Here is a 10,938-nt window from a genome sequence, read left to right as displayed (position 1 = left end):
TAAGAAATATAAGTAAAAGCCATTTATTTCGACAATTGGCAAAATGAAGAACTTATATATATACATATATATATAATATTATTTTTTAAAATCTTACAGTACGTTACTTTTGAAAAGGAATATAGTTTGAAACCCAGTGGGAAAAATACATTTTTACCTTATCATCTTCAAAACATATACAAAAAAAATATATTATATTTTCAAAAATTAATTCACTAAACATTTAAGTACCATGGTGCTATTTGAAATCGTTATTTATGATTTATACAGACACACTAGCGTTTCGGGTTACTTCCTTAACCTTCATCGTTAACCCTCAACCTTAACCTTACACAGACACACTAGCGTTATTTACTAGTGTACGGAAGTTCAAGATATTTTGTAGTAGTTAAAGAGTCATAGTAGGATATAACCAGATGATCATACAGGGATTATAAGTCATTCTGTTGTTCAGTATGTGTACTTCAGAGCTATACATAATATAACATGACCATCTCAGAGATGTATATCATTTGTTGAAAAGTTATTCTGTTCTTCTAATGAAAAAAGTTGATATATGATAAAAGGCCAGAAAGATTAACCATGAAGTACAGCCTGATGACACATTGGGTGGAAGCAGTAGAAGACGGTTAACAAGGTTTCGGGTTACTTCCTTAACCTTCATCGTACAAAAACAGCATACATTTTCTGTCAAGTATTAGTTGAATATGCTTTAACCTTCAAATCTAAACTCAGTTTCTTAGTTTAGGTAAGTCAAATTACGGAGCGATCACAGAAACGTATATATATATTTATTTACGGAAGAAGTGACCGTATATTCTCAATACTTAAAAAGTAAATTGTAAGAAATACATGAAATAAAATCAAAGGTTAGTACCATTAATAGATGGTTTTTACCTTAAAAAAGCATGTAAAATAACAAATATGAGATATCTTATCATTGAGCCACCGCACGTGGCTGTAGCTTGTTTTTCAGAATTTGTAGTGCATACTGGAGAGATTTAGACATTTTGGAAATAAAGTTAGAGGAAAGAAAAAAATTTTTACTTCAGCCAACGTTTCGCCCTTGCAGCTTCATCAGCGTTATTAGTACACGAGCTCGAAATTGTTTGTAGCTTGTTGATGGAGTTTCAAACTCTGCGGATAATGTTTTAGGTATAAACTTCCAGAAAGCAAATCTTGAGTTACTCGACTTGCATAACCATTTAAAGAAGTTTCTTTTTGTTCCCATTCAGTTGTATAGCACCGTTAGGCCTACTATGTCCACATCATTTTATTGCCAGTCATTTTCCGTGGCGGAGTAGTTTTATGATCTTCGTTTAAACTTGTCCTTAATGTTTTGCTGTTTGTTTTTTTTTCATTTTTATATGTCGTTTAAAAGCATGTACATCTACTTTCGAAGCGTGTTTGTACTCCCAGTGCACAGACGAAGTTTGGAAAATATTAAATACTTTGGCAGAGACAAGGAAAGTAGATATGTGAGGGAGCAGTACTCACGCAGGTATTTAGTATTCACAAAATTAATAGATTACTTTTATCTTCTCAACAAATCAGATATGAAAATGGATGAATATTTTATTTATTTATTTATTATTTTTCAAAATGGGGATAGAGAGTTAAAAAACTAAAAATGTTGATAAGTTTCAAAAGATACCGTGGCTTGAAAGAATGCTAAAAAAAATACCAAATATGACTACACTGCCAGCTCTGAAAAATTGAAATATCGTACTGGAACCTGAACCACCCGAGTGGCACAGCGATAAGTCTGAAGGCTTATAACGCTAAAAACCGGGTTTCGATATCGGTAATGAGTACAGCCCACTGTGCAGCTTTGCGCTTAACTGCAAACAAACAAACCTGAAAATGATCATATTCAACGAAGAATTATCGTAAATCGCAAAAATTTGGAATTTGCAAATATAAATGATTTTTCGTGCCTTTGCTCTTCATGTTACTGAACGAAAGGCCAGAACTTGCTCTTTTCTCTATCAAGAACTATAGTGGCAGCTAGGATCCGGAGTAAGCTAACAAACACATACCGCTTTCTTGGGAGTGTAGTTTTTAAATGCATCTTACAAACAGACATACATAGGTTCATTTGAAAGCATGAGACAAGGGGAATATAATTAGGCTTGCCGTCCAACACATTTGACTGTCTATCAATTTACGACTCTAATAATAGAATATTACCATTAGTAATAATGATAATAGAAGAAGATAATGGATATAATACTTGTACCATAACACCTTGCTATCTCTTCTGACTATTCATTATCTTTAGGTGTATATATATTTCATCATCAGTGCTATTGTTCTCACGTATATTCACAATACATGTTAGTTTATTTACGCATATTTACTCGTATTTAGCAGCTAAACAAACTTTAATACATGCAACCAATACCTTAAAACACCTAAATATTTTAAGATAAAAAATCCACAATGTTTTAGCTTTAATATTTGTTTTTTATATCAAAGTCTACTTTTCGTGTTTCCAGTACTCCAGCCACAACAGAAAATCAAGCTGTTTAGTTAATTAAAGTAAAGCACAAAAATTACAGTTTCATAATAGTTTCCTTCCACTACCAGATAGGTTGGTAATTTCAGATCGTCTGAAGATTAAAAATTGATCGAATACGAAAATTGTCTTCCAAATGCAGGCATTCTTTGGACTTACCAGAATTATAGTACACTGTTGATTATTGATCGTTCATTGAAATTATCGTACACCTGACAACACTGTCCTACAAGTTATTGGTAACACCCACTTTGTTTATAAGGGATCTTTGGCATTTAGGAGAGCGAGACTTGTTCGGTCGATAGAGATTTGCTGTAGGATAATAATACCTTATTTAAATTTATCTATAAGCTTAACCTTCAGCATGATACATACGCTACATTTTCAAACCTTAACGAATTCATGTTTTTAATTCTTCGATTACACAGGCCTGCGAATTTAAACTTCATAAAGTGGTTTTGGTTTTAATAACGGATTCTCCATAATTCAGCTACGCAGATTTCGAAAATGATATTCTTTTTTTTTCTATCATGTAAGGATGTTTTTACAAATCGGGAAGAAAAAACTCTTATTTAGATCAAATAAGTATTTCGTTTACGGTATTACCACAACGAACATTTGTTAGTATTATGTTTGTTAACAAAATACAAACAAACTGAAGAAAACGGAAGAACACTGACGTCAAACGAATATGCATCCTCATTCATCCTGATTTGTGCCTGTGTGTGAAATATACGTTTTGTGGTCTTTCTTTCATGTATTGCATTATGATGTTTTGTGAAAAATCTGTACGTGATGGAGAAAAGTGGATATCATTTTCGGATTCAGCGTACAGGAATTACTGTAGAACATGTAAAAATTCAAGACAATAAAACCATCGTAGGCCTGTGTAATTACACTCAGCATGTTTTTCTTACGATTTTATTTAGTGTATTCAGCATGTTTTTACACTCTCAATTAGTTCAATTAACATGTGTCACTCTTTAAATTAGTACAATCGCAGTGTTTTACGATTTTATTTAGACAGCGTGTATTTCACGATGTTTATTAGTGCATTCGGAATGTTTTCATAACATTTATTTGTACATTCAACACATTTTAAAAACTTCAAAAAAGCAAAAAATTCCGAATTATCCTGTTATTTATTTATTTTTTGCAGGAGAGAGAAATCCATGTTTAATCAACAAGTGTCGGAATGGAGGAGTGTGTAGACCAACTGATCAGAGCTACAAGTGTTCTTGTCCTTCCAACTATATAGGTAACTCTATATGAGTGTTTTCAATCTTTGTGTATCTGCATGTGTGTGTCCATACAGATATATAGTAACCGGTTAGGTACAGACCTGCCGCCATGGCCTGTAGGCCTATTCCGTAAAGTCACAAATATATTACTACTTGTTGTTGATTTAATTTTTTAGATGTAGTGTGTTAATTACATTCGAATATTATGTCCATCTACACCACTATTTGTTGAAACAACGGTGATCGCGAACGTTTGATTCTGTACACATGTAAAAAATAAATACAGTACTGTATAAGATACAGTTGTCCATCGTAACAAATTATTTGAGAAATTATTGAAAAACTTAAGTTTTTAGTTTATGTTGTTTCTCCAATGGAAATCATTCTAGTATGTTACTCTGTCTTCTAACGTCAACTTAACGTTGTGTTTGACCTCGACAAGGCTTTGTATTCATAGTTACGTATCTCACACTACTTTGATATCGGTATGTAATATATATGTATTGTTTGACGATATTTCCAAAAAGGTTTGCGGCAAACTAATGATAGGACAAACTAGATCATTTATTTATTCATTACATTTTTGACCTCACTGGGTTTGTTGGAAAATATTCAGTGATTGCTTATTGGTAAATAAGAAAGTTATTATTATTATAGATGGACTTTTCTATTTTCTACCGCTAGGTGATCATTGCGAGTTTGTAAGATGCCACGACCCCTACCGGCAGGGTTACTGTCTCAATGGAGGGGGGTGTGGTCTGATGACCGAACAGTGGAATATGGTGTGTCTTTGTGCACCTCACTTTCTGGGACGTCGTTGCGAATTTCGTGAAGGTAAATTTAGGCTAAGTTTTTCTTTAAATTTGTTATTTATCATTTTATATAATTTATAGAAAGTGATGAATAAAAAACAAGTTTAGATAAGATGAATTAAGAATAACTATTGATAAAGCATATTTATATATATCTGTCTTCCTCTTTACATAACTTTATCATATGGATGCCACAATTATTAAATAACTTAAGGTATTTATTTCTGGCAGACGAGTAACACTGATGTAAAAGGCATCAATAAAAGGTTACAATAAAGAATATTAATATCTTAAATGGACTTTTTGTTCTTTCTATTCTTTTGCCTATTGTTCTAAACAAATTTAGTGATTTTGGAGAAAAGTTTTACTAGGGGGGGGGGGGTGCTTATGAATAGAATTTGAATTAACCTGGTAATCAATGTAATACTTTATCAGGTAAAATCATAGTGTGAGACAGGCTCACAGTGTAAGTAAAGTTGTTGTGTAAGATAGTTTAATGATATACGTAAATTTGTGGTGTAACACAAGTTAATGGTGTAAGTAAATTGGTAGTGTAACACACGTTAATGGTGTAAGTAAATTGGTAGTTTAACACAAGTTAATGGTATAAGTAAATTGGTAGTGTAACACAAGATAATGTAGTAAATAAAGTGGTAGTGTAACACAATTTAATGGTATAAGTAAAGTGGTAGTGTAACACAAGTTAATGGTGTAAATAAAGTGGTAGTGTAACACAAGTTAATGGTATAAGCAAAGTGGTAGTGTAACACAATTTAATGGTATAAGTAAAGTGGTAGTGTATACAATTTAATGGTGTAAGTAAAGTGGTAGTGTAACACAAGTTAATGGTATAAGCAAAGTGGTAGTGTAACACAAGTTAATGGTATAAGTAAAGTGGTAGTGTAACACAATTTAATGGTATAAGTAAAGTGGTAGTGTAACACAAGTTAATGGTATAAATAAAGTAGTAGTGTAACACATGTTAATGGTATAAGTAAATTGGTAGTGTAACACAAGTTAATGGTATAAATAAAGTGGTAGTGTAACACAAGTTAATGGTGTAAGTAAAGTGGTAGTGTAAGTCAGACTCACGGTATAATGGTAGTGTAACACAAGTTAATGGTGTAAGTGAAGTGGTAGTGTAAGTCAGACTCACGGTATAATGGTAGTGTAACACAAGTTAATGGTGTAAGTGAAGTGGTAGTGTAAGTCAGACTCACGGTATAATGGTAGTGTAACACAAGTTAATGGTGTAAGTGAAGTGGTAGTGTAAGTCAGACTCACGGTATAATGGTAGTGTAACACAGGTTCGTGGAATAAATACAAATAGTAGAGTAAATTCAGTTAACATTGTTTTTAAGGTGATATCTGTAAAAAAAAAACAGCTTTGACCAGTTGCATATATTGTATAACATATTAATTATGTATTTACATGACATTTTCTCTATTTGTTGGCCCATGATACGTTCTTTCTCTCTTCCTAAGTTTCCACACCAACGACGAACCACGATAGCGCTTACTTCGGAATCTCGTAAAACTGAGTTGTCATGGAAACCAGGTTAGGAACTCTGCCCCGATTTTGTTTGTTCACTAAAACTCTATAAAAAAAAAACACGAGGGAACATCTTAATTCTTATGTTAGTTAGAAAACACTAAAGGAGGAATTATATCGTATTCTTATATTAAAAAAAGAGAAAAAAGTACACTATGTTTCACAACAAAACATTATTATGCGTTATTCACCGCAAAACAAAAACTTAGGCAACAAAACATCATTTATACGAACTTATAACGCTAAACTCTAGGGTTCGATTCCCCTCGGTGGACACAGCAGATAGCCCAATGTAACTTTGCTCTAAAACAACTTACAAAACAAATGGATCTTTTCTGTTTCATGCACCGCATTCAAATAGAAAATAATATATGTTTTTGAATGTAGTTTTTAATGCCGATTTCAGGAATATTTAAATTAAAATTTGGAGAAATGAAAAGAAATATTTTTTATATCTTTTTTATTTTGCTAGGTTAGGTCAATTTATGTGAGGTTAGATCAAGTTAGACTAATTAGTAAATAATTACATGTTTATTTAAATAAAAAATAAATTTCATTAAAAAGTCTTTAAGAAATGAAAATATTTTCCAATTTCTTGGAATGTGGTTAAGAAACGTAACAAGCGACGTAACAAGTTCGTTTGGCGTTGTAGGCATGAAAATGATGATCTCTTCCAGCAAATATTTAAGAATATTTTTGAATTTTCACATTGAATTTGTTACATTGTCACTAGATACTTTGTATTGTCTTGGTGTTTTGTAATTATCTTAAATACATAGGTATATATGTAATGCTAAACGTACTTGCTTTGTTTCGTATCGAAATATATATATATATCTTTTCATTTCTCCAAATTTTAATTTATATTTCTGAAACAAGCATTAAAACTACATTCAAAAATATGTATTCTTTTCTATTTGAACGCGGTGCATGAAACACGAAATCAATAGATATTTAAATAACTTTGAAAATTCTCAAAATAAATAAATATTAATTGATCTACAGGATAAACGTTAAGGTATTATGCATATATTATTTATTATCTAACTGACAACCGCGATGATCAAATTGAACATGCAACTATATTAGTCTATTTTTTCCGTATAACCAGTATAGAGGTTTTTAACTAATTAAATCTAAGATTGTTTGTAATACTGGATGTTTGGAAATTTTGATAACATAAGCTATCATATTTCTCATCTCAAATAACAGGATCCATCAGCAACCTGTGTTCACCATCGACCCCTGGTAGCTGTCACTTGAAGTAGAATAAGTGTGTGGTTACTAGTTGAACGTTTTTGTAACTTAAAGAGTTGTGTTCAACTGATAAGTATATCCCAAACTTCTCTTTTTCGTCTTTTAACTTACTATTTGCTTTGTAGCTTATTAATTTCAATAAACATATATTTCACAGTTGCCTAATTGTGTAGTACGTTATTCTTCCATAATACCACACACTTATATCTCCGGGAGAGAACTGGCGGATATTGGTTATATCTAAAGTAAATAAATGTGCGTGTGCGGTTGCATAGGTGCAACGATATCAGTCGCAGTATCTGATACATCAGCTAGAAAACTATGAGATTAACTAGTATACACAGCTTCCATTCGTTCAGATGGTTAATTTACCCAATTCGGGCCAAAATGCTTCGTTATCTTCGCTTTTGAAACTCTCAACTGTCTGTCATTTGGTCGTCATTGCGCATGCTCTCGCAGGAGAGAGCACGTGGTTATTGAATATTCATAATTATATAAATATTAATAAAGGCTATGCCCTATATGGATGACGAAATGTCAAGAATGTGCTTTGACAAGTCAAACTGGTCAATACTGGCAGTCTATTAAGTGTTTAAATAAGCTTCTATTTGTACTCATGATGTTTTTAGTTTACTTTTACTCACCACACTGAATCTATATCTATATAAGATTTGAAGAAAATGTAGCTTCGATGCTACTAGTGTATTCGTTTGAATTATTCAGCAAAGAAGCTGAATAATACAGTGGAAAGGGTTAGTAGCATCCGTTCTAGATATTCATCAAATCATATATAAATATTGGTTCACTGTCTTGGGTAAAAGACAACTAAAAACACCATACAGATAGCACAGTCCTCTACTATAAGAAGTGTAGACTTGCCTTTTCATTTGTCCTTGTTCAGGGTTACTGATGATGGGTGGAAATCCCTGAAACTGGTATAACTTAGTGACACGTGGTAAATCAAATGAAAGATCGGGCTTCATAATTATTTTCAGTTTAACGTTTGTTGAAAGTTTCCACAACTTCCTTAATGACGTGGGATTCATGATTTATCACCATATATTGGATAGATTTGGAATAATTTGATCGAGTTTGATATCTTTATGATTCCCATGAACCCTTACGACCATCGATTAACCGGAAGAAGCCAGTCCCTCGAACACAAAACTTACTCGTCACGGACGTACTCTAGAATCTCCTGTCACATTTGTCTTAATCCCATCGTTTTGTCTCACAGGTCTGAATGAGTGATTTTTAAACAATATAATACAGACTTTATGCAAATGTGTCTTATTTAAAGGCAAACAACCTCTTCCTAAATATGAACTCTGTGTTATGTTGAACAGATCTGAAATAAATAATTGGTTTGTAATGTCGTCTGTACGAACATTGCCAAATTTGTCAAATTCAAAAATAATTTGAAAGACATACCTCTTGCTCATGGGCATCCATCTTTTATTTTATTAAATTTCTCCCAAATTTTAACAGTTTAATCTTGAGGATTGGGGTATTAGTAGGCTAGCTATGCCTACATTTTTAGTTATGTGTGATTTTACGTCGTAAAATATGTTACTTTATCATAATAAGTTGTATCTCTGTCGTTTATTCACATTTTTGTTACTTTATCATAACAACTTGCATCTTTGTCGTTTATTCACATTTTTATGTATGGTTTGACGTCGTAAAAATGTTACTTTATCATAACAACTTGCATCTTTGTCGTTTATTCACATTCTTATGTATGGTTTGACGTCGTAAAAATGTTACTTTATCATAACAACTTGCATCTTTGTCGTTTATTCACATTCTTATGTATGGTTTGACGTCGTAAAAATGTTACTTTATCATAATAACTTGCATCTTTGTCGTTTATTCACATTTTTATGTGTGATTCTATGTCGTAAAAATTTCATAATTTTTATAATTATGCCATAATAACATAAAAATCTACATAGTTTGCAAAATGTTGTCATTATGACACAGCTTCTCCAAAGTACGAAAATAAACTTTGTGTCAATGGAAAGAATTTCACATAATGTTGAGAAGAAGATAGTACATATCGTCCATGAACGTTTGGAGTTTGAAGAACTTTAATGAATAATAAAACAATCCGTGGAAAGAACGTTCATAAATAAATCAGACTGATTCAGTAGAGAGAGAATACTAGAAATAAACATTCTCTGTTATTCAAAACTTCCAATGACTTGTGAATTTCAGTTTCACATTAAATAACAATGCGAATGTGCATAACTTTTATAAGCTAATAGTCATTACTGTTATTCGTGGCAATAAAGCGAGTTTTAGCTGTTAGCAAATCGGAAACTAGCAGTTCAGTAGGGTATAATGTAACAAACATAAAATGCGAATTTGAACGATTTGTCGCTTCACAGACACCCAATCAGATTTCAAGATAAAGAGATCACAATATAATGTATTCTGTACCTAATTATCACTTCTCTATAAAACTGTGACTTCTGTTTATACTTACTTTCCACAGACTTTTCTGTACTACCTTTTTTAAAAATATTTTTCCTACCTTTTTTAAGCAGAGCTTGGTAACAGTATAACTATACAATTTTGCATTTCGAGGTTTAATATCTTACAGACTTTTTTTTTACCTCAAATTGTAGTAATCTGACCTAAATAAAACGACACCTGGATTTTGAATCAAAATTATCCCGAAGAACCTGTTGTAATTTCATTCTATAGCTAATCCATAGTTAACTGGAGGTTATTAAAAATGTATGGATATTTGATTGAGCCGATTACTCTAATAAAAGAGAGTGAAACCGAAGTCAACTTAGAAAATAATGTTGAATGTTAAATCAAGGAAATGTGGGAATAGCATTCTTGTAAAAGAAAATTAATTTGATCATTAGAGATATAACTGGAATGATCCAGTGGTTAGTGTATCGGACTGGGTATCTTTGGGTCCATGGTTCACGTCTCGTTACCTCAAAACAAAACAAAAATCTTTGAGTACCCAAAAGTTGGTGGTTGGTATTTTTGACTAGCTGCCTTACCTATAGTCGATCATTTCAAATTTAGGGGCGGGAAGAAGATGATAGATTTGCGCAAATATATGAAAACAAACAAACCTTACATATAACTCAATTACATAACACAAGATGGCGGTACAGTAGCATAGCTGAACATGGCTCCTATTAAAAATTGAGAGTTTTTTATTCAAGTGGCTTTATTAAACTCGCAGTAGTTCAGTTGCGAGATAATTGTCATATCACCAATTTATAATTAACAATCCATGGCTAAGAGTTATATTTTGTATATCCAAAAACAATAAAAAAAATGAAACGCGGAGTAGCAGTTGAGCAAACCACATATAATGAGTGATATTAAAACACCGTTACAGCTTCGTAACCGTATAAAACCAACACATTTTATTGAAGTTTTGTGTGTATTTCAACCAACTAAAACCTAAAAATTAAGAAAGTAATATATATATATATTACCTAAAATTAAGACCACGAAACAAGGGCAGTGATAGGTATATATTACCTAAACTAGGATAAGGAGTTCAGGGGAGTGCTATGTATATAT

At 32.0% G+C, this 10,938-nt stretch overlaps 1 protein-coding gene across 1 annotated transcript in view; it reads left to right on the top strand.

Annotated features, from left to right (window-relative positions):
* LOC106458740 overlaps positions 1-7,545 on the top strand; it is a 46,028-nt gene extending 38,483 nt beyond the window's left edge. The window contains exons 11-14 of the mRNA XM_013918279.2: positions 3,678-3,776; positions 4,444-4,593; positions 6,057-6,129; positions 7,336-7,545. Coding sequence (XP_013773733.2) covers positions 3,678-3,698 — 21 coding nt within the window. The 3' untranslated portion in view covers positions 3,699-3,776; positions 4,444-4,593; positions 6,057-6,129; positions 7,336-7,545. The remainder of the gene's footprint in view (positions 1-3,677; positions 3,777-4,443; positions 4,594-6,056; positions 6,130-7,335) is intronic.
* Positions 7,546-10,938: the final 3,393 nt, after the last annotated feature.

Source organism: Limulus polyphemus, unplaced genomic scaffold (assembly GCF_000517525.1).
Source record: "Limulus polyphemus unplaced genomic scaffold, Limulus_polyphemus-2.1.2 Scaffold507, whole genome shotgun sequence".
Taxonomy (NCBI): domain Eukaryota; kingdom Metazoa; phylum Arthropoda; class Merostomata; order Xiphosura; family Limulidae; genus Limulus; species Limulus polyphemus.
Note: the sequence above shows the minus strand (reverse complement) of the source record. Positions and strands in the feature narration are given on the sequence as shown.